Source organism: Plectropomus leopardus, chromosome 6, assembly GCF_026936395.1.
Source record: "Plectropomus leopardus strain MGB_pleo_1.0 chromosome 6, ASM2693639v1, whole genome shotgun sequence".
Taxonomy (NCBI): Eukaryota; Metazoa; Chordata; class Actinopteri; order Perciformes; family Serranidae; genus Plectropomus; species Plectropomus leopardus.
The window spans coordinates 22,100,337-22,125,620 of record NC_142181.1 but is presented as its reverse complement, the minus strand read 5'-3'; the positions used below and the strand labels follow the sequence as shown (position 1 = coordinate 22,125,620).

The 25,284-nt window shown below is 41.6% G+C and overlaps 1 protein-coding gene across 5 annotated transcripts in view; it reads left to right on the top strand.

Annotated features, from left to right (window-relative positions):
- schip1 (schwannomin interacting protein 1) overlaps positions 1 to 25,284 on the top strand; it is a 272,051-nt gene that overhangs the window by 203,149 nt on the left and 43,618 nt on the right. For 3 of the 5 annotated variants that reach the window (XM_088078994.1, XM_042486621.2, XM_088078993.1), the window contains exon 9: positions 20,863 to 21,660. In XM_088078994.1, the coding sequence (XP_087935120.1) occupies positions 20,863 to 21,660 (798 nt within the window). Of the gene's footprint in view, positions 1 to 16,950; positions 17,563 to 18,041; positions 18,582 to 20,862; positions 21,661 to 25,284 lie in introns of those variants that run through there. The other 2 variants (XM_088078996.1, XM_088078995.1) reach the window with 2 other exon arrangements.

The following is a 25,284-nucleotide window of genomic DNA, read 5'->3' as shown; positions in this document are numbered from 1 at the left end:
TAATGTGCACTCACACACAAGAGTACAAACAGGACTATAAATTCACACAGGAATCCAAAAGTGACTTAGTCGGGGGGGCAGGGCAGAAATGATGTTTGGCAGAAACAGAGACTAAAAGAAAAAGTAAAAATGGAGGATCATAGTTGGGTTAGGGTTAAGGTTACAACACTCTGACCTGTTGAGACGTGGACACAGGACTGTTTGTGTGCTGCAGTATCTGCTATGTTGACCTTGACCTTGTCAGTTGAGAAGTGGGGTACCAGAATGACCCATGGATGTTGAATTAGAAAGGGATCTGGAGAGATTTTGAGGCCAGGCCAGTACTTTCAGCTCTTGCCACATTTTTAGGCTATTCCTTAACATTTTTTGGGGTGTGGTATGGTGCATTGTCCTGCTAAGGGCGGGCAATGCAATTGGGGAGTGCCGTTGCCTTGAAGGTGGATACTTGGTCTACAGTGGTGTTTGGATGGATGGTGTGTGTCAAGTGGGATCCACATGAATGCCTGGACCCAAGATATCACAGAAGAATATTGCATTGTGACAAGAAGATTGTTTAGCAACTTAGACTTTGTTGTTTCTGGAAAGATATGTTGCTGTTGTGTGTTGGATAGCAATAGAAATATCAGAGATGGATATCTGAAAATCTACGCACATAAAAATGATCTGCAGAGATGGATACCACAAAGGGCAAAGGAGAGAATAAGTAATGTGAGGCATAAAGCAAAACGTCCAGTAAGGCAGTCTGAACTGAGCTACAGATTAATGAGTGATTCTTACAACTGCAGTATGTGCCATTTACAACTGCTTTTAAACCCTACATCTGAGGGCAGCAAGACAGGCACAACAGTATATGTGAGTGCTCTCTGCAGCTTCTAATGTAAAAAGTGCCAAATTGCTGGTTACGTTAACAAAGTCATGCTCAAGCAACAACATGCTGCTGCAAAAATAACCAGTTGTGTGTCATATTATTTGTCTTAACTTTTCATTATGTCTTTTCTTTTTATTACAGATTAAGGAGCTGAGCATGTGCTTATTGTGTGGATCACTGTGTTGCATCAATAACATAATGAGACTTTAAATGATAAATTCAACTTTAAAAGCCAAATCATCTGCCGCTGGCTCCATAGTTGCTTTTGCCATCTGTTTGCACCCCCTTCTCTGACTCTGCAGAAAATTAAACATTTTACAGTTGAAGAAGATAATTTGTATTCTGGTGGCCTGGTGAACCATGTTCCACATGTGCCTTTGGCTAGTTTTCATCCAAATTTTATGCAAATTTTAAATGAATTTCCAGAAAAAGTCCTAAAGAAAATGTAAAGTAATACACATTTCAGTCCACTTATGTAAATGAAGGGGTTGGCTAATCAAAATGCAATTACACTACAGGTGGCAGCAATTCTCCACCTGGTGCCTTTAAACCATTGCAGAAAAAGAGGGTGCAGTAAGATGACGTAATTAAATGTGCGCCAGTCAAACCTTTAAAACAGTGACGAAAAACATGAAAGAAATACTGCGTTTAAGTTATTTCTTGTATTAATTTGAGGGACGGTTCAGTTCTTTATCATTCTTCACAGATCTGATGTCTCATGTGCTACAGTTTTTCATCTCCAGTGAGCTGAAGCGCAGTTTCATTCACATGCTTCAAGTAATACTATGAGAACTATTCAATAAGCCTGTTTCCATTGCACTTTAGTCCCATTTGCCTTAAACCAACTTTTCCACCTGAGCAAAGAGTAAAGACTTTTTTGCAAAATTTCAACTTTTCCTCCAGTGGCACCTATTTTTATACGTATTTTAAATTTGCACATAAATAGATTGGAGTGGACGTGCACTTCATGTGATTACTACAGTAAGTCTGAAACACATCATTTGGCTGATTGAGATGATAAATACTGGTTACAGCATGTGATTTATAAACCTTTTTCCACATATTTCATCATTTCTCACAGTCTATTAGCACAGACCACCAGAATCGCAAGCAAGGGGTGTCCCCTCTCCTCAATGCACAGACATGTAGTATATCAGCCTTTCTGTGTATTTGTGTATGCACACTCAATCAAAATTCCTCTGATGGCATGTCCACTCATGGACACTTGTCTGAGGGGCATAGCTGTTGAATAGCAGTGCAGGGTTGTAATCATTGTCACTGCAGAACTACTGGGTGACTGGCACACATATCTATGATATGGCCCGGAGCGGCACTGTAACTGCAGGGGCGTATAATGGAGTGCCAGCAGCAGGTGAGGGTGCAGGATTGTGGATTTAGTCGCAGCATTTTGGTTCCGCTGGAGGGAAGGGAGTCAGTCGGTGGTGGGATAAATGCAAACCTGTCACACCTGTTTGAAGTCCGCTCTGCTTATCAGAGACTTTTGCCAGCTCATAGAACACAACCAGTCTGCCAGTATGCAGGATGGGGGAGAGGAGAGGAGAGGAGAGGAGAGGAGAGGAGAGGAGAGGAGAGGAGAGGAGATCATTAGTTATGGCACACACACTGAATGCCAGGCAGGGATAATGGTATAATGGTTACAGTAGTGAGAGAGGAGGACAGCTGTGGAGCGATGGCAGTGAAAATGGAGATGGAGTGGCGGAGGGTTGGATGGCACCAGGGGAGCGTTTCGGGCATAAGAATTCCTCTGTAGCCTCCCACTGCTGCCAGCTTAGTGATAACATGCATGAGTAGACCTTAGGTGAAAGAAGATGGGAAGATGAGGAGAGAGGGAGGATGGGAAAAGCAGGGCAAATTGACAGATTGAAAGGAGCAAAGTGGTCTGAAAGCCTCCCACATCCTCCCTTCCCTCCATCCCCTCCGTTCTTCGCAGGGGGGGCCTGCTGAGGACGTTACTGTCCATTAAAATTGCAGCATGTTTACATAAAACTAAGGCAGCCTCATGCTGTCTTTACCTCCCACCTCATCTCACCCTCCTACATAACACAAATATGAACCATAATTCAGTTTATTTACTGATAAACAAGGAGTGCTTTCAAATGTAAATTAACGTGCAGTTTAAAGCTTTAATCTTCAACAAAGTGACATTGTGCAAAACTTCCTCTCATAAACTCCTAGTGACCTGCCTTTTCTGTAAATTACAACAATCAGAATCCATTCTTGCTGATGCAAATGGAAAACTCTTTTACATCACTTGCAAGTTTTTGTTTTCTTTGGAGCTGACTAACATTGTGTCAAATAGAGTACAAAGTCACAAAGTCATGCACACAGACAAACACACGTGCATGCACATTATTCACCTATCAGCTACTATATTGATGCGCTACCCTGCTGTTTAGCTTTTGGATGATTCAACACACTCTATTGCAAGCTCCATTTGCTTTCTTATTCCTTTTGTCAGGGTGGTTTTCTCAATATTCTGCTGATGATCCTCCCCCCACCGTCTCTGCCAGGGAGCTGTGGGCTTGCTGCCCTCATGCCTATTTACCCTCCCAGCCTCTTCAGCAGCATCTCTGACGCTCTATGCAGCATCAGAGATGGCACAGAGAGCCTGGAGGAGAGAGATGAAGAGAGGTGGTGAATGTAGAATACAGAAGAGTTGAAAGAGAGAAGAATAGGGCCAGGGAAGATGAGAAAAGACACAAAAGTGTTTCATTGACGAGCTCTGATGAAGGAGGAATGTGACAAATGAAAGGGAGCACATGAGTAGCTCTGAGAAGGGGTTGATCATCACGATGGAAGTGATAAGGCCCCCTCCAGGTGTATTCTGTGCCAAAATGGCCGAGGTGACATCCTCGCTCTTCAGTTCCAGGGGCTTGGCACTGCCTCTGACAGGGCATGCATCTCTGAAGGAGTGGCTGGTTATCATTATGGCTCTCTCAATGGTCCAGGCTGGATTGCCTTTTGTACATTATTGCTTTTCAGTGGAGAAAACATTCAAATCTCCAGAGTAGGGTTTTCTGCAGGTGCTATTGGATAAATTGGTCTTATTTTTAGAAGAGCAAATTATACACACCGCTCTGGCTCAGCGTTGTTTTAATTACGAATATTTCAATTCTGCTGGATCATATTCAAAGCATCTCTCTGATTATCTGCCTTGCCAATCCACCTGCCCGTTAGTTAACAAAGCAGAGCTGCGATGACCACGCCAGTGCCGGTGGGTCGGATATTTACCCCGGTCTCCACAGAATCGTTTTATTAACAAATGACAGATGTAATTACAGAAACCAAACCATCGTTTCATACAAACTCTGGCAATCTATTCCGTGATTCCTCCATTATCCATGCTCTGTGGTCATGGATTAGCTCTAATCATCACTGTTGTATTATATAATCCACTTCAAAAAGAAGGCTATTATGATTTAAAGTTCTGTAATCTGATCTCATTTCCTCCACTGTCTCCTAAATGACTTCATCATTTAGCTAATCTCTGAATGTGTCTTCTATCTGCACGAAAACAGGGAGTGTGAATGTTGCAAACTGATTTAGAGTCAGTTTGGTTGTCTGATCAATTACAGGAATATTTGTGGCACTAAAGTCAAAACAAGATCAACTGATCTTTGGCTGTGTTGTCCATGTGCATTTGGATGGTCTTTCAACCAAAGAATATTGTCATATGAAAGAGACAACAATTTGCAAGAAAGACAACATTTACATTGTTTAGAAAAGATAAATGCAGTACGACAGACATGCAGCTGTTATAGGGACCATTAACTGTGCAATGCTCTTTTTAGTTATTGACTATTTTTTATGTCTTTGACCCCCTGTGAGAAGGATGTTAAAATCTGAATGCCTGGTGATGTTGCAAAGATCATTTATTATCCAATTACTGATACTAAATAATAGACACTGACATGACAGCAAAAATAATGAGGATGATTTAAATCAAGTCAAGGATATATTACAGGAACACTGTATAGTATCAAGAGTGCAAAAAATCCCCCTAATGATATCAGAACATAAAAAGCATACAGCTAAACCTTCACCTTGAAAGGGTCTGGTCTCATGAGGGACTTAATAATATACTGGAGTGTTTTAGATTAAATATTACAGGTATTTCTGCCCATGTTATCCTGTAATGCAGCATCCAGTACTACGAGGGTGAATAAGTGTATATTTAATGCTGAATTGGGGAGAAAGAGAAAGGCAGACAGTAAATGAGTTTATGCACACTATAATGCTGGTGGTAATTATTTTGATTTAAATGCTTTTAGGAACCAAGAAAACAATTAGAAAGGCTATTAGCTGAAAGGAAACAGGAAACAGTGCTTATACTCAGCAAACAAAAAATACTATGATATTTAGGAAAAAAAGCAATCCAGTTGCGGTGAATTGAAAAGATGGGAGAGAAATTAAACCTAACCTTGAAAGAGATTTGTCACAGTAGTAGGGCACAGACTATTATCAAAGAACTAGGCCAGTTGTTGCCATCTGGCACTACGTTATGCGCTTGTGTGAGAAGAAATAACTCTATACCAGTAGGTGGCAGAACTCTTTGTTCCTCAATCAAAAGGAGAAACCAGAAGACCAACCAGACAGATTCAAGCTGATAGTTAGCCTGTTAGCTCAACACCACACCAACACAACCACATTTTGAAAGAACTAAGGATATTTGCCGGCATTAGCAAACAATAACACAAACCATCATGAACCATTTCTGCTTAAGCGCTCAGTAGCTAAAACAAAATCTTCTCTTACCTCTTCTCTCTTACCTAATCTCTTACCTAATACAACCAGTATATTACTCCTTCTTGACTTTTGCTGTTTCTTTACTTTCCTGACTTCCATTTCTCTTCTCATGTACTCAGCTGTACTGCCAATCAGAGTGATTTCACTCATCGCCAGGCAACGCTGGCTCTGACACCTTTTTGACATGCCAAATTGGCTGAAAAACAGACAATGACCATTGACTAGGGCCAGTGGTGCAGGACACACTGCAAAAACCAGGGCAGCAGACATTAACTGACATCCCACCATTGACTGACAGCCGACCATTGGCTTGATGTGGCGGGGCAAGAATATACAATTAAATAGATAAAGATGTCGAGTCTGTAATATGATTGAAGAATAATTTCAAGATTTAAATTGTCTGAATGACAATTTACTCCCAGAACAGAACTAAAGAAGAGCACCTTGAAAGATTAAATGTGCAGTAAATAGAAAAGGCAAAAAGCCTGTGCAGTAATCAGTTCACGTATGGATGAGCTACCACCACACGTGGAATGAAAATTAAACTGTCATAGTCAGTGGAAACATATGATGATTCTCTGTAATAAACAAAGAGGTCAAAGACTGGATATTGTGCAGACCAATAACCTGATTGAATAAGGGCTACTAAGTGGCAGACTGCTTTAATATAACTCAAACTAAATAAATATCAAATAAAGAGAACTCTTAATTTGATAAACTGTACACAGAAGATAAACACTCGCACACAGATTTTTATCTGAATTGCTGAGAAAGCTTTGCTAGCTTCTATTGTGTATTTATTTGGGCAACTTTGGGGTTAAAACATTGCCTGCTTGAATTAATAAAAGGGACTTTGAAATGTATATATTGGTATACATTATAAATGTGTTTGTGTGTGTGTGTGTGTATGAGAGTATGTACCGGCTGTAGTTTGCACCACCAGTATGTACACTGTTCATTATGGAAAGCAATGCCCACATGTGACAGCATGTATCGTAGCAGTAACCCTGGATATCATGTTCACTTTGGATGATTCTGCAAGATGCAGTTTAACTCCACTGCCAGTGGTCAGTGCCTGTTCAGGAAGCAGAGTGCTCTATATGTAGAGAGGCAGAAACTAAGGATGTGGACATCAGGGTGGTGCCTTCATGCATCAAAGAATGTGCATCCCATCACATAGTTATCCTTGTAGAAACTTTCCAAAACACGTAAGCATTAAAGATACCTGAATTATGCACTATCATCCAATATCCAAAATCTGTGCAACAGTCGGGTTGCCACTTACTCAACTGCTCTTCAGCTTCTTGATACACGATAACAAGGTCGCTGCTGAAGTGAAGGTGCAGTTATTTTTTTGCAGCTTGGTTTCATCTCTCTTGCCATTTATGCGATGATGAATTATGAGGCCACGTCTGAGTGGGATGCAGCAGTATCTCACACCTGGCAGTCCAGGAGGGATCAATAATTGATCTGGACAGTGTGCCACCACCTGCCAGGATCCCTCAGGGTTCACATGTGCTCACGTGTCACTAGAAAACACAGGCGTACACATGCACGTCATTTTCTCTGATTATTGTAATGATCTATGGACAACCACCTTGGCAATAAAATTGAGATGCTACTCATGTCACAGCTGATGTCAGTTTAACCTCGATAGCACGGGTGACCTGGCAGACTACATGTCTACCTCAGAAGTCAAACTGTGCATGCTGTAAATCTTAAGTGGCTGTCTGAAACTTGCAGATCATTCTATGATTTGCAGTAACATGTTAAGAGGTGGACTCTTTACATAGATTTGAGCAGGTAAGAAAAGGATTTGCTGCAAAAGTAGAAAACATTCTCCTTTCAAAACAACCATCAACTGCTTCCCTTTCTTTTTTCGATCTCGTTCAGCCCATTCTGGTTTAATTTGCTCCTTAAATAAACTCCCACTCCCTCCATTCTCTCTTCACCCCCAATCGCTGGATGCTTAGTCGTTTATGAGAGAAGGTGGAAAACAGCAGGTGCGAGGCTCGCTCAAAACACCAGAGAAGTGATCCAATTTGGTGTGGGCAGTAAATTGTGTGGACATCTGCGCACTGCACGGCGCAGAGCTGAGCACAGGGCAGGGTGGATGCATATCTCTGCCTGGCCGTGCTGCTGACAGGGCACAGAAACAGCCGTGGAGAGGTGCCAGGCAGGCAGCAGAGAGAGAGAGTAGGATTGGGACCTGACATTCTCTTAGAGTCTCCGTCTCTCTATCTGACTCTTTAACCAACGTGGATGTTTTCTGCCACGTTGCAGAAAAAGCAAGAGGGGAGGGTTAATAGGTTGTAGGAGAACATGAAGAGGAGTGAGAGGAGGAGGAAAAAGTTTGACCCGAAATTCAACCAGTTTGTGTGAAATGTTTGAAAATGACTAAAAAAGCATTACAAATCTCACCATGACTATCATATGAACCTTTTGGTCTCTCCTTTGTGATTAATGAAAATTGTCTTCACACATTATTTTTTTGTGCCTTGCACATATAACTCTGGCAGGAACAACAGCCTCATTTACCGCAGACTGATGCAAACCACTGTTGCCCTTTTCCACTAAATCACCCCTTATTCTTGAACTGTTCTTTCTATCTGATCTACAGAAGCAGCCTGCATTTTCACCAGTTTTGACGGGAAACACTGTAATCATGGATGGGTCATTAATGAAGGGCATTACATAATGCACAGCAGAGTTAATCAGCAGTAGCGAAATGAAGGGCTGCTCTGATTACCTGCAATCTTTTGTTCCGCTATTACAAATTTTTGTTTTTATCCAAAACAACAAGAGCATGGACTATTGAACTATTAAAGGTCCCATATTATGCCCATTTTTAGGTTCATGCTTGTATATGGGGTTTCTACCAGAAGATTTTTACATGCCTTAATTTTCAAAAACCTCATTATTTTACTCATCCTGTCTGCCTGAGTGTGCCTGTTTTCACTGTATGACTGGGATCCTCCGTTTTAAGCACGTCTCTCTAAGCTTTCTTTAAGTTTGCTTTCATTGGTCTGTGTTTCCGGGTCATCCAAGTCTGTGCTCTCGGCATCTTTGCACCATAACTGCAGCCAGGAATGACTGCAACGGCACTGTAGCAGGTTTCTACCTTTATATAGTATAGTTGTGAGTCCTAACAGCTTGTTTTAAGTCACATTTTCTGAAAATGGAGTGTTCATTTTTTTGTAGGTTGAGTATTTTGATACTTTCACAGTATTTATATAATACCTATAGAGTGTTTTAGGGATGACGCTTTTGCTGTGAGTCAATGTGGAAGCTAGCATCGTTCAGGTTCCATCATCAAAAAGCCTATGGGATTTTTCCATTGGATTTAAGATTATTGCAGAAAACAAGATCTGTCGCAAACAAATATTCATGATACTTGGATGTTTGTTTCAGCAAGGTAATCTTTACATTTTATTACTGGCTTTGGAAATCATGCACACCACTGTACACTGTACGCTACTGCTAAATGACCTTCTTTGTCAATCTGCAGACTATCGCATTGGTTGGTTTTTATTTAAGAGTCTACTTGAGCTGTTTCCTTTCTTATTTGTGTAAATACGTGTGTTAAAGCAAAATCAATATGGCCTGCACTCTCACAATATTCTCTTGATGTTTGTCCCCTGTCCCTTGATGTTTGTCCCTTGCATAGAACTTGGCAAAAAAACTTTTAAATAAGCTGCCCCCCCTTTTCGGAATAACTTACAGAGGGACCTGTAACTGTCTGAGCTGATCACTGTGGGGGAATTTATGTCACCTTTAAGGGATTGAGAAGATAGTACTCTTGATCAGTGTGATTGCTACTCTAATTCTCACTCAAACCGAAAATTGCACATATTAATGTATTTGACTTTTCTGTGTTGCATTTTAACTGGAGGTTGTGCTCACTCTTTGTAATGTGTGTTAGTTGTATTTCTCTGCTTGTATTTATTATTGTAACTATGTTTTTAGCTGCCCTCTTGGCCAGGTCACTCTTGAAAAAGAGATTTTGAATCTAAATGAGTCTTTTGCGTGTTAAATAAAGGATATAGAATCTTCAAAAATGAACACCACTTTTAGGATTTTTAAAGCCTAAATGCAATCACCATAAAAGCAAACGTTGGGCTATAAACAAGGTACACCACAGTCAAATGACTCAACGTTGTCACTTCAACAAAAAAATATTTAAGATACATAAATGCTTTAAAGCTAATGAGTGTGAATAGTAATTGATGCATTCTATGCTGTAGAGCGAAAAAAGTCTTTAAGCTGTTAACCACAGGCATCTAAATCCTATTTTCCCATTGCTGGAGCACTATATACCTGTCATATAATAAAAACAGATATGGAAATTCGACTTTTACAACATGGCACCTTTAGTGAGAACAATACATGCTCTTTTTTCCCAATAATTTCTCGCTTGACTTCTCCATCCTCTCTTTTCAACCTGTTGAATATGGCACACCCACTGATGTTGCCACAGTTAGCATTTCACATCCAGGAAATCTAATTTTTTATTTTTTTAATGGTTGCAGCTAGGTAAATTTATTTTTGGTTGAAATGGTCCAAACTGTTCAGAATAAGGGGAGCAAACCATAATTGACCTGTTCTATTTTGATTGAAATGGGGTATGCAGCATCTACAGCCACTACAAGCATGGCTCATAACACAGCGAGTCCCGGGCCTGTATCTCTCCTCATCCCCACAGGACGCCTCTCCAGGCTGGGCTAATTGAACAGATTACAAACCTTCCCTTCTTTCCCTCTAATTAGCATTAGAGTGTGCATGGATGAAATGGTTCTGGACTCGGGCTCTGTCCTCCTCTCTTGCAGGCGATTAAGATCTCCTTCCACAGCAGTGACTCTGGTCATAACTTCATTAACTACTTGGCTGACTTTTTCCAACTCTGCTGGTTCCCGTTTCCCTGAGGAGGTTAGGTCTGAATTTAGCTTCCCAGCAGCGTTAAGATCTTTGATTGGATTTAACATTTTCCTGACAGATTTCTCAGCTGCTAACTGGCACAGAAAATGTGTCATTTTATTTATTCTCTCGGCTATATGTTTCCAGACCTTATTGGTTTTGATTAATCACGCTTGTCATTATGATAACTCCTAACTTGTAAATGTAAACTCAGAAACTATCATTTTCATCAGCAAAAGCATGGCCGCAATCAATCTGATTTGTGCAGTGATTGTCAACATTATCATTAGCAACAATTTCATCTTCCTCGACTTCATCAATGCAATACTCTTCCTCCTCCCCCTCAGTAAAAATGTTGCCTCCTCCTTCATCACTTTTATCGCAGTTTGTACACCACCCGCACTTTCTTTATGTTTATGGCCATATGTATGTGGTCTTTTCTGTAATTGCTAGTTTGGATTTAAGACTTCTTGATGAATCCTTGGCTTTGTGAATTGCTATTTTAACTGTCCGATCCATTTAGCCTCTATAAACCAAGCTAGATTAAGTAATTTGGTAAGTCTGTCCTCATTGGCGGACAAGCTGTACACTGCAGACACTATACCGCAGACTGGAACCTGACGTGCTTCCCATTTGAATGAATCTAATAGCTGTGAGTGCTTGTATATACATTGGACAAGATGTTGCTCTCACAATTCATTTCACACTTCGTTACCAAGTGAAATTGTTGGCTGGATATACAGTATGGAAAGGAAGATCAATATATTACAGCCAGGTATTAGTGGTATAATCCAATACAAGCACTTGGGTTTCAACACATTGTGAAAACACAATTACAAAAACACGATACAGACGTGCACAGTTATGCATCATAGAATATGAACACATATCAGAACCAAAATATACACACATGCCGGTGCTTGCATTCACATATGCATATAGCAGTTGCCCTGGAAATGAGGAGCACCTGGATATTCAGGCACACACTCATCTTTGTTCCACTCCTCTTCACTCACTCGGTGATTTGAATGGAGTAAATCATCATTGTGTTGAGGAAGGAGATTGATGGCCGCTCTCAATGGTTTGACCACCCTTTCTATTTAGAACGACAGGTCAGTCGGCCAGTTAAGTAGCCGACCTGTATTGTGACCATCTGACATCTCCATTCATCATCACACAGTGTGCATCCTGCTGCTGCAGTCTCAGGGCAAACGCTGCTTTCTGTGGCACTTTGTGTGTATGTTGAAGCAAAAGTGTGGAAAAAAACGTGTATGTCCAAGCAGAGTTTAGAGAAATGTTATAATAGAGTTAAAATGTGATTTATGTCCTTTTATTACTATATTTCTTGGTGTATTAGATCATTGTGGGAAATGTTGCAGGACTGTTTTATGTCTATATTGAATTTTTTATATGACATTTTGCATCAATGGGTTTTTTTTATTTGTTTAAAGATACTGAACCTTTTGTTCTGTTTAGGGTCCTGGAAACCTGTCCCAGCCCCTTTTAACAGCTCAAAAACACACTTAAATGGACAGGTCACCATAACATTAAAAATATATATATTTCCTCTTTCCTGTAGTGCTATTTATCAATATAGATTGTTTTGGTGTGAGTTGCCAAGTGTTGAAGATATCAGCCATAGAGATTTCTGCCTTCTCTGGATTATATTCGAACGAGATTCCTCACAAGATTCCATCTGCATGGTGAAATGGTTGGCAGGTGTAGTTCAGTTGAAACATAAGAGTTTCTAAATGAAACTGCTTAGAACAAGGTCTTTGGATTATCCAGGTCATGATTTCTGGAAAGAGACATTGCTGTTGCATTTTTCAAATTTTTCCAAAATGTTTTGGTGCTTTGAGCACCACAAGCCGAGTGCATCTAGTTCCATTATAGTCATTAGAGGGCAGAAATCTCTGGTGGTTGATATCTCCAACAGTCACACCAAAACAATCTGGATTGATAAATAGCACTGCAGGAAAGAGGAAAATATGTATTTCTGATTTGAGGCTGGATCTGTTTCATTGTTTTATAACACTGATAATTTACACATTTTTGTGAGAATTGCTGATGAAAATGATCTTAAACTGGAGACATGTTTCAAAGGTCTGAGACATTTGGAGTCTCAGCAACCCCAGTTAAAGCTTAACCTTGTTTTACACAAGGTTAAATACAATGTTGTCTTCATGCTAGTATATTTTATGCAGCAAGTCTATTTGGATTTCTGGTTATTATTTAATTAGCACAAAACAAGAGTAACTCAGTAAGATGACATGATGACATTTTACAGCAAACGAAAGGGAGAGATTTGTCTGTGTATAGCCTATATAACACACAAGACATAAAGCATTTCCATATTTGCTAAAAGTAATAATGCTTCATAGTCATTTACATATTTTTTCAACCTCATCAATCACAAGACCAGTTGGTGTCAGTTTCACCACTTATTTTCTGAAATACTTTTATGCATATTGGGCTTTAATGAGGTAAGGAAATAAGAAAAATAAGTATTTAAAGAAGAAAGAATTGTTTATTTTTCAGTTATAAGTACTAATTTACACAGACAGAGTTTTGAGGGACTTAAACAATGTGGAAGTAAAGCCAATGTCAAAACCACAGGGTTAAAGGTTAATTTGCTGGATCTGCTGAAACAGACACATTCTTGTCTTGTTAATTTGATATAGACAGTTTCTCAATTGTTTCACTGAAAACTTATTATATCATGATTTATTATGATTTTATATACCACATACTTTGTTTTATCCGTATCATCCAAATGTGTATGATTCTCAGCAAGGTTGTAAACATATTTCTCAAGGTAACTTAAATGTGCAATTCCTGGTTACAATAAGCAGCAGACAAATGCAGTAAGTTTTGTGGTAAAATATTGCCAAATGATTCCTTTAAACTGGCTTACTGAAGAGTACTATAGACTTATTCATTATAAAAAATACAACATTGTCAGGAAACTAAGCCAGGTTTTCAAATTCAGTATAAAAGTCCTCTAGACAAGATTGAACAAGAGAGACACAGAGAAATGCTCGTGTTTCTTAGACAGTAATAGGTTGGTAAATGTTAACATTTTTCCATTTACCCTTGCAGTTATGCATCACTTTCTCAGAGCCCAGAATGTAGGACTCTGCTTGGCTTTCGGTAATAAAAGAAAGGAGTATGTGTCGAAGCTATAGGGGCCATATAAGTGGTACAAGTGTTAAAGGGGATGCATTAAAAAGATATGCGGTGAGGTGTAAAGATTTCTTTCATGACAGCCAGGATTGGGTCATCTTCATCTGGAAAAGACATGACAGGGTGAGAGACCTGCGTGTTGAATCTATTGTCTGGCCTCTCTGGCCTTGTGTGTCTCATAACCAGGCAGGACATTTCCCATCTGCAGGTCTGGGCTTGTACCACAGTCATGTTTCTGACGCTTCATTTTCTGTCGTCTGGTTTGGCCTGAGTCTTATTTTAAGGTGAGCTCATTCCCTCGGTCCCTGAAAAGGGAGAGGGCAAGAGAGAGAAAGTGGGAGGGAGAATCCTCCAAGGTCACTTTCGGTGTCTCTCCGTTAGAGTTGGTGAGCTCCTGACAAGGCAGAGACAGTTTCAATTTCTCACCAACCGTCAAGAGCTCCCTGTTTTTTAAACGCGTGTGAGACAGATATAAGCAGAGGAAGATGTTCCCTGACTTTTTGGTATTATCTGAGGGGCATTCTTTTCTCCGGCCTTATCTCTGTCAGTAATGGGCCTTCAGTGATTCCTGCCAGATAGCTGCTGCAGATAGACTGTTAGGCAGGCAGATAGAGCAAAGCTTTCCCAGATACTGTAGATCTAGACCTAGCTGTTTTTCCACATGTTTCTGCCTCTTGGTGATTGGTAAATCCCATTGAATGGCAGTTTGACACTGCACCGCTGCTTCTCAGAAGATTGGAGGAGGAAAAAACAGGTGATGCTTGAAGTGTTGCACGGTGAACTTTCTTTGACCACAATCAAAAGAATAGTAAGTCATCTTCTCCTTCCAGGTTTGTTGAAGATATGTGTCAAAAAGCTTTCATGTGGCATATCCTGGACATCTTCATCTGCCGCTCTTGACTTCGAGCTTGTTCTTGCTTTTATTGTTTCATGGAACAATCCACCAAGGGGAAGGATGCCATGTCAGAATTGTTTTCAGAGGCTTTGACGATAAAGAGGAAGGCAAACTTCAAAGAAACAAAACTGTGTGCACGCTTGTGTGTGTGTGTGTGTGTGTGTGTGTGTGTGTGTGTGTGTGTGTGTGTGTGTGTGTGTGTGTGTGTGTGTGTGTGTGTGTGTGTGTGTGCAAGAGCGCCCTAAACAACATTGGCCTCCTGTTGACAAGTTAATGATAAGTTAATTGCCTGGTGAGCATAGGAACTTAAAGCGTTTGCATTCTCTCCAAGATAAAACCCCCAAAAGTATATTCTCCTCAAAGGCATTCAGTTAACTCTACAACTCTTCGCTTTGCTTCACTATGACCGATTAATGCTTGGGGAATTGGGGAGAAAAAGCGGAGGGGAGGAGTGGAAGGGCTGATAAGAGAGTTAAAAGCAGAGGCGGCGAGGAATGAGAGTAGTAGCAATAGGCTGGACTCCTGCTGTCTCCTCTTTGGGGAGATCCCCACTAGTGTTGTCCCTACTGTCGTGGAAGGACAGGCTCAGCCAGGGGTCTTTGAAGTACTACTCTGTTATTACATGGACTGGTTTGTCCTTTGTGCTGCTATTATACAATCATCGCACCATATCTGAAGACAGCTCCCATCCGTCAAACAACTACAAGGCTGTGCCCCAGCAACATCACTGCAGCACAACTCAGTGCGTTTGTATTTCCAAATGTTTGGTTTACCACTCGAGAGACGCAGATCCAGTTCCTTAATCATAACGCTTGTTACACAAACGCTTTGGAGTGCGTGTTGCTCCGGCTGTGGATGAGATTGGTTAATCACTAACATTTAACTTGATCTCCATTTTGGAATATGGAAATTACCAGCTGCTGCAAGAGGAAAGAGAATGCAACATGAAGATATCATGCCATGTTGGTGTTAACCCCTCTTCAGCTCTGATACTGCAGCTGCCATCTGTGTGTGTGTATGTTAGCTCATATGTCTACTGCAGTGTTTTCATTCAACAAGAGCAATGCAAATTACGCTAGGACAGACTATCTAAAGAAGACTGACATGTATCTACAATATATTTGCCACATGGCTGGCAATTTATCAAGATAATGTGGATATTTTGATAATTAGATTAGATATGGTTTTAGATTTTGGATATCACAGTATCATAAGTTTAGTCTTTTTCTGGTTGAGTTTGTTTTGCCAGTGTTGAGATGGGTTGAAAATTTCAATCATTTTTTGATACTGGTGGCATGGTATGGGGTTGAGTCAGAGCAGTCTGATTTTCTGCTAAACTTAATTAGAAAACTCTATTGGCTAGAGAGGCAGAATGTCAGTAGTGTTGAAAGTTAACCTTTAATGGCGTATAGATTGTTTGAGAGATTGTGAGCTCCTTGTGCACTGTTGGGGATTCCCACAGCACTGTTAATCTAATATAGAAGTCTCTGAGCAGTATGGGATATTTGATGTGTAGGTGTTTGACAATCAGCTTGCCCTTTGGGCTGATTTCATATCTGATATTTTTTTAAAAAATAAAACTTGCGATAACCATACTTTCATGAGCATTTAGACCTATGGAACCTGAGAAAATCGATTTGATAGCTTTTGGGAGACAACATGGGAGAAAGGCAATCAGCAACTTGGCAAGAAATGTGCAGAAAATTGTGAGATGTTTTCCAAAAAAAGGATAAAAAAAAAATATGTTTATAATTCTTATAATTAAATATTTAAAATTATGTTACAGATTTTATTATTTAATTTTATTTTGTGCTGTTTCTTAAGGTCATTTCTCATCTTTTTTGGTCCATTTCTTGCAAGGTTGATCATTGCCTTCTTCCCAATAAATCAAGGCAATTTGCTCAGGGTTTAAAGGGTTAAAGATGTTTAAAACCTGCTCTCAGTGGCAGTGTCGCTGCACAACTTTTAGAATGACCAACAAAATCTCAACCCAAACTGAACATTGTAAGCATCATAAAGGCTGGATTTATTGCAGGTGTGTTGCGTTAGATTGCATTAGATGGTACAGGTGTACCAGTATAAACTCAGTTTCAGATGAATATGACAGCTTTGTGTTGTTAAGCCAAATAGTCCCAGAGGTTTAAAAAAAACTGCTCCAGAAATATATTCTAAATTCAGAACACCAGAAGTATGTTTAATAATTCACCTAAATACCCCCTCCCTCTCTTCTCTCACTCCCTCTCTCTGTCATTTGCAAGGTCAGTGGGTGCAGAAGGTTGGGCTTTAGTTGTGTTCTGTCGTCGTCACTTTCTCCTCGGAGCTGCAGGCTGCGACAGAGAGCCGGCTTATATAGAGACAGAGCCTCCACAAACACTAAACCCGTGCCAGCAAGGGAGCAGCAGCATGCTTGTTTCGCGCTTACTTTTGCTGCTTGTTTCGCGGTTATAAGTGAGTGGTAGAGGCCGCCTGAAACGTGCCTATAATATAAGGAGACGCTCTTTACTCCGAGCTTATTTTCCAGCTGACGTGGGAGCGAGAGAGCGCAGGCTGTTGGACTCTTGGCTGGGCATCTTTCAGAGTGTGTGTGTGTGTGTGTGTGTGCGCGTGTGTCTGTCTGCGTGTGTGTGTGTCTGTGTGTGTGTGTAGGAAAGAAAAGGAAGGAAGCTGGGATTTTAAGACATCTACGCTGTATTTTACAATCAGGCAGGACTCCGGTTGTCTCCTGTGTGGACAGACTACACACTCAGAGCGATGACTGTACTGAATCATCCACCGGCTCTCTGTCATTTCTCCAGCGCAGCCAGCCCCACCGCCACCCGCCCTTAAAATAAAGCTGCTGTGAAACAAGTCAGCGCCGTCACCGTTGTCTTAACAGCTGGGATTTACACTTTACAATGTCTTGAGACGCGACGGGGAAGCTGCAAAGATGATGACAGTGAGTATGGGCTCGTTTAAATGGCACTGATGTTGGATCTACTTTTAGCTCGGCTCCCGGCTTGGCTTTAACTAATGCAGGCGGTGACTTTAATTTTGACCGATTATAGTGCATGGAGAAGGGGGTCACAGCTACAGTGGGGTGTCATCTTCCTCGTGATAGTGTGATATTGGGCGTTTCTGTCACCGCTGTTGCCGGGGGGATATCAGCTTCCTCCTGGGACTTTTTGGGAACATTACATCATAGGAGTAGCCTGTGAATGACAAACTGAAGAGGCGTATCATCCGAATGTTTATCACCTCACTGATGTGTCTTTTTTTTAAATCAAAAGCTCTGCTTAGAATAAAATCTACGTTGCCAGATGTAATCATGCAACTGTCATGCGTGCAGCTTTGGTGTACGCTCGACGCACGCAAAGACTGGGCGTATATGTGATGATGCCCTCCTTGCCAAGCATTTAGAGAGCGACGGGCAGAGTTGTGAGTCTTTGACATAAATTAAACGCCCCCCAGACACCCGCCCGGCTGCGGGGTGGGGATCGGTGCAGCTGTCAATTTGCATGTATTTTGTGACCAAATCCAGCCTATGGTCTGCCTGCGCTTCGGTTAATCCCACAGCGGATCAGCTTTACCGCTCCTGCCTGCCGTCTTGCAGCGCCTTTCCTCTCGCTCTCTCTCTCTCATACACACTTTAAATGATTACATTATTTTAATCGGGCTCATGTGACCATCGTGTATTGACGCGATAATATCTGGAAGTGCTTGATTTGGAGGCTGCTGCACAAATCGGGATAACTCTTCAAGGAAATAGGGATCGGTGACCGAGATTTTTGAAATCGCAGCTCGGATAGATACTCCGCTTCTATTTAGCGGTACTTTGGAGAGGAAAACCAATCCTGGGTTCCTGGATCCGGGTTTTTATAGCACTTAGAGGGTGACAAAGCCGAGATGACAGGCTGGTTCGCGCACCACGGGGACTGGTGACCGTGTGGTGATCCAGCGCGTTTGATGAGCACGTCGGTAAGGTTGATACGCTGTATGCATTCATATATTGCACCATCCGTGCTACATTACTAAGCCTCAACATTATATTTTACATATTCGCATTAATCGTGACTGGGTTGTTTTGCTGTGAAATACCAGCTCTAAGCGATTTCAAGGCATTAGGCCATAAGTAGTCTGGTAATGTTGTGTGCCCTTAAGTCCTCCCCCTGCAGTTGTAAACCTACGGGGGCGCCTGGAGTTTCTCATGTCAGGAGCCCCGCGATTATTGGAAATGATCTCTAGGAACTGAATGTGTGGTTTTATATGTTATAACTGTCTAGACTGAGGGATAAAAAAAACAAAGCAGTAGTCATACATTCTGGCACTGTTCATGAGTGAGTTAATAATACTTAAATTTGACTCTCTCTTTCCAAACACACTGGAGGTCCCAACACTCCAGTGGCAATATGCCAAGCTCTTTTAGTAACATTTTGATAATTGTCCAATGACACCTTGCCAAGGCCATTGGTCTAGATTTGGGAGTGGGTGGCTGCTGCAGACATGCCCCCCTAGGTGTATAAAACATGTGCATTTGTCCTGCAATAAAATCATGAAAGTAGTAGCACATTTTATTATGACAAGATTAAAGATATGCACACCATAAATTGGTGCAAAAAAAGGAACGAATTGGTGCATAAAAATTCACCAGACTTTCCATCAACATGGAACAGGTTCTACAGGTTGGCAAGACAGAATGAGGCCAGCAAAAGTGAAAAGTGAGAAAGAGTGAGAATTCATTGAAAACAAAGAGCTTGCCGTGGCCTCAATAATAGTTGGTGCATGCTTGTTTTTTGGGGTGAAACAAATATCTATAATAACAAAACAAAAGATTGCAGGTAATTCATGAAATTTGCCATCTTGCTTCTTCTGTTTACTTCCATTGTGCATAGCAAAAATACATCTCTTTATGACACAATCTTGATTACAATGGTTCTGATCAAAGCTAGTGGTGATACGGGCTGCTTCCCTAGTTTGCACCCAGGGTCCAAGAGTCCTGAACGGAATCGGTTCAAGAACTAGACCTAATTTGGTGAAAAAGGGGGTATAACTGTTTGATGGCCCCATTCATGTAGCCACTGCCATCTTTATCCCTGCAGCAGCTTCTTATTCTCTTTGACCCGTTAACATTTCATATAGAGAAATGGGAGCTCCTCATCATAGAGTGGCTTATGTCTCTACACCGCATCAGCAATCTGCGTGTCTTCTTTACAAGATGCTGAGTCACATTGCTTTGCCCAACATAGATATTTTCTGCATTGTGCTTTGACGTCAACAGCCAGTGTCTGCACAGGTGTGGTCTGTAGCCAAAACTCAAGAAAGCACATTAAAATTAGGATAGTGTTGTATGTGTTGCAGTTTCTCCTACTTGAGTCTTGTGTAAAACTGCTTCAAGTCCTCATGGTCTAAACCAGTAATTAGCAATCCTCATAATTAATTTCGTTTTCAGAGCAACTCATAATGTGGATCACAGAGGAATGTGTCTCTCATTTCTCTTTGCCCTGAGAGAAATTTTGCTGCTCCTTGCTTTTCATTAACTTTTAAAAGTGGTATGAGGCATTATGATAATGCACTCTTGTGGAGAAAAAGACTGATAACTCGGCAAGAGGAGGCTCAGGTCAGGTGGAGATTTGTGGAGGGTTGTAAACAACGTGGACATTTTCATTAGCTGCGAACTAAACAGTCAGGCGGCGATTGGGGCTCTGCGGGAGCAACATAGTCAGGGTTAGACAACAACTCTGTACTCATCTGTCCGCATCAAAGCTTGCTGTGTTGTGTGTTGGAATGTCAGTGTCACTCACTCTCACCCCTCACAACACCCTGTTTTGTCCCTGTGGTGCTGTACAGATGTAGCAGTGGGTGGTGGGATATTATTCTGACACATCCAGTAACACTGACTCCGCCTCCGCTGTGTGTGTCAAGTGTTGCACAAGCCCACACACATGTACACATTTGCCAGTGCAGAAGAATGTATGATCACTTAGCATAGTCTAGTATCAGAAGATGAGACAACAAGTCCAAGAGAGACACCAAAATCTGTGCGGAAAGGAAGTTCCTGCGGGACAGGAAGTTCTTTGTGGTTGCTAGTCTCAAACCACAGCACTGGTGACTAATCAAAGTCAGCACACTTCCCTAAATTCTCTTTAAATTTCCCCCCTCTCCCGCCATTTCTTTTAATTGTCTTTATTTTAAACTCTTGTTCTTTGCTTATGCATTTTCCTCAGTTTCACTCTTTTTCTCTGTTCCTTTGTCACTGCAGGATTACCGGGAGGATGGCATGGACCTGGGGAGTGATGCATCCAGTCGCTCCAGCTCAGAGTCCAACTCCAACAAGGTCACACCTTGCTCCCCTTCTCTTGACCTGGCCAATTTGGAGGACTACAAATCCTCCCCCTCTCTGGACCTGGTCACCTTAGAGGACTATGAGGAAGACGAGGACTACCAAGAGTATAAGAAGAAGGTGATGGAGGAGTGGGAGAGCGAGTACGGAGAAGACTACACTTCTTCACAGCCTCCTGGTCAGGAAGAAGGCAGGGGAAGCGTTGTGGGGGTTGACGGCCTCGGCGAAGGCTACAGGAAGTCAGTGAACAGTCGCAGCCTCGCTGAAGAATTCCAGGATGTGAAGACCGTCCCGCCCCTCCCGGCCCCCGGCGGACGCACTGCCACCTCAGTCGCAGCTGTCCCAGAGGAACTGAAACAGAACGGCAATCTGATTTTGCCCAGGAGCCACCAGCTCCACTCCCCCGGGACACCACAGGGGGGCACGGGGACTCCCAAGCCCCGCCACCGCAGCTCCAGTCAAGGCAGGGGGAGCCGCAGCTCTGGCGGGGTTGGTGGTGGTGGTGGTGGCGGTGGAGGAGGAGGAGGAGGCAGTGGAGTGACTGAGGGACAGATGGGGAGATACAAAGAGGAGGAGGGTGTAGAGGAGGAGCCTCTGCCCACTATGGACTGGGCAGCCTTGGAGAGACACCTGGCTGGGCTGCAGTGCAGAGAGCAGGAGAACCAGAACCTCAACCACAACCAGAACCACAACATGGGCAAGACCAACTACACCTCCGTAAGTGTCTTAAGGTTTCACTTGTTCCAGTATGTCACTGAGCTTTTCTGTTCATGTGTGTCAAAGGTTATCTCACACAGTTTACCCATGCTTTGGTGGGCATCTGTAATCCAGCAGTTATCTGTGTCAGCTGGACCCTGGAAACATGAGGTTAGCTTGAGTAAGGAAGATGGATTAGTCAGCTAATGTAGCGTTAAGCTATGTGGCTCAGCTTTTAACCTGACCATCATGGAAATCCCAGCTACACAAGTCCACTGATTCAAAGAATTTCCAATAGTGCAAGTAAATAATTATTATTATTTGATGACTTTTGACTGGTAATTACTACAGCAAAGATTTGGTGCTGGACTTACAGGCTTATATCTGTTTAACCCTTTGAAACCTGGCTCGACATCAGTTATTTTGTGCTGTGTTCAGATGCCTCTCACAAGCTGTTTAATCCTTTGAGCAAACCAGTTTGATTTCTTTGAAAGAACATGGGAGAAAAAGGCAATGACCAACCTGGCAAGAAATTTCCCACCAATTTCAAGAAATAAGTAAAAAACGAGACTGACCTCAAAATTAGTTGGAAAAAAAGGGATTAGAAAAATAAATATAAAAAATAAGCCAGAGAAAAATGTCCTGAAAAATATGTTCATAATACCTATAATTTTATAATTAAAATTATGTTACAGAAAAAATAATTAATATATATTTTCAACACACAATATTTTCAGCACATTTTGGGGTTATTGTCTAGTTTCTTTGGGGTTTTGGGTTTTTTTTTTTTTTTTTCTCTTTACTCTTCTTTTTCGTGTTTATGTTTAGGTAATTTTCTTGTGACTTTATTTTTTTTAATGAATTTTTTGCTATTTTTTGGGCCATGTCATGTTAAGATGCTCATTTCCTTCTCCCCATTTTGAAGGAAATCAGCTCAGTTTGCCATGTTTCAAAGGGTTAACCCATTTTAAAAATCTGGATGTCCTTTGTTTTGGCTATGTGGTGTTTCTACCAGAAGAGGTCAGTGTTGCATTAACATTCTGCGTAAAGCTGCTGCCGGCCTTTCATGCCGTACCAGCAGCTCCACCACTAAAGGCTGTTATGATTCACTTACAATCACATGACATCACTCAGTTTGAATCACAATCCCAGCCAGAGTTTTTTGGCTTATTACTGGTGTGTGGGTCCAAAAGGGTGTAGCTTTAAAAATGTTTAGGGAGGAGCAGGAGAAGACTGTTTACAGCAGTCTCCGTGCAGACACTAATGTCACAAAGTAAAAACCAAGCTGATGCAAATGCATGTTTGAGTGAAGGGGGATTGGTGTTCTCTTTTGGTATGCAAGTACCAAGACTTTTTCCTCAGTGCACACAGACAATAGCTGCAGCCAGTGCCATTGTGAGTGTGTTGTGTATGTTGTGTGTCTTTGTTTGTCTGTCCTGGAGGCCCCCTCTGTCTCCCTGAGGCATGTCAGGAATGCAGCGGGAAAAGTGGGGGGTTAGAGGAAGGAAAGAGGGCGGAAAGGACAGGAAGATGGTATCTTAAGGACCAGGCAGTTCGGGGTCACGTGGCTGGTGTGTTTGTGTCAATGTTCATTACCTGCCATCCATCTTAAATGAGAAGGTCACCTCCTGGCTAGCTTTAGTCGGGGGAGAGTCAGCTCTGTCTCCGCCTCTCTCTCTCCCTAAGCAGTGGGATGTGATATAATTGACCTGGGTGGAAGAAAATCTCTTGAAAGAGAGCCTCTGTCTCCACATGCAGCCGCTATCTTCTGCACACACACATGCATTGACTCATTCTTGGTCTCTGCTGGTGTCTCACATGTGTATACATGAAGGTACTGTAGACTTGGCCTGGTGTGGTAGATAGCGATAGCCCGGTCCTAATGCTGATAAAGTGCCACAGCTTCCAACTGTCTCTCCGATTACAGGGAAAAACCAATCCTCAGAAAAATCCTCCGATTTTGATGGCCCTGAGTAGATAAGATATTTGAATTAGCTGTGTAATACCTCCTGAGCTGGGAGCAGAAGAGATGTACCAAAGAAGATTGTGCTGGTGCTTCTATAGAGGAATGCCAAAATACTGATGTGTAATTTGACCCTTTGGTTTAGTAATCAGACATCGGAGTGTCCTTGACCCTCTGCTAAGAAGAGCACAAAAGTTGTCAAGTATCAATTTAGGAACTGAGAATGTAATTTACTGTCAGCATGCTTTTGTTTCTTAATTTTTAAATTTTTAGGACTTAGCAGGCACCCTGGAGGAAAAAGAGGGCTGGTGCTTTTAAAATGTTGTTAAATATTTAGACATCCACTCAGGCGGGACCCGCCGGCGAGATGATGCGTGCGTTCATGTATGGAGAGGGTCTGTCTGTCTGGGATGTTGCTGCGGTCCACAGGGACAGAGATTTTCATGCTTCAGTAGAGCTTCAAAAGCATCTGTGCTTTCAGGGAGATGGGACACAGTGAAGCTCAGAACTAATAATCTGTAGTTGTCGCTGCAGCGCCTGGAGACGGGTTTAGCCGGTCTGCAGTCAGATGCAGCAGTTATAATACGCACAAACATTTTCATTTATGTAAGATAAAATGTTAAAATATGGATCAGGTAAAATGAGCTGGGATACACACACACAGTCACCAGCACTGAGACCTATTCCTGCATACTGCTTGTCCTTTCTACATCTCCATGGCAACAGTCACTTTAGCACTGTCTGGTGGAAGACAGGGTTGAATCGAAGTGCAGGAGAGTCTGCAGGGCTTTCAAACTTTATTTAGCCACATTTAAAGGCACAGTTTGACATTTTGGGAAGTGCACTTATTCACTTACTTGCCAAGAGTGAGATAAAAAAGATTATCATATATAGTATTATCATCAGCCAGTTACCATTGTGTAGCATAAAGGCTGAACAGGTAGCCTGGCTCTGTACTCAACAGTAACAAAAAAATCCACCCACTATCACCTCCAAAGGTCACATAATAACACTTTCTATAATGTTTATTTAATCCACCCAAAACCCAAAGTGTATACAGGACAATTTCCGGTGTTATGGGGCCAGACTTATTCCTGACACTTTTTACTGTTAAGCCAAATGTCAAACTATGAGCTGACATGAATGCTTTGAAGCTTCATTGGTAACTGGCATTAAAACATATGAATGCCTTTTTTTAATATAAATGCACAATCCCAGAAATCCCATCAATTAAGAATTAGTTATTTAAGATTATTCACTATGCATCAAAATTAATCATTTTTTGTTATTCCCAGACAAGAACATTAAAATTTAGAAACAGTTTTGGGACACCGGCTTGCTCTTATTTTATGTCAGTCACCAGCTGCATCCCAGCACTATTAAAACTGAGACAGTCTGCCCACACATGACAATCTTACAGACATTCTTATAAGATGTCCAAAAAATAAATCATTTGAAATAGTCTCAAAATTTGCCAAGATGACCCCAAAGGTCAAGTGCCAGATACGCCTTAGAAAATTGGCAACAAGTTCAGCAAATCACATGAAATCTGTAAGTAGCCATGCTGCAAAGTATTCTTTTTTTCTTGCTATTATGGCTAATGTTCAACCTGCATGCTAACAAATTGGCTAATATTTTTTAGGTGCATTAAATGATGTCCTTGTCTCTCTTTTAGCCCAACC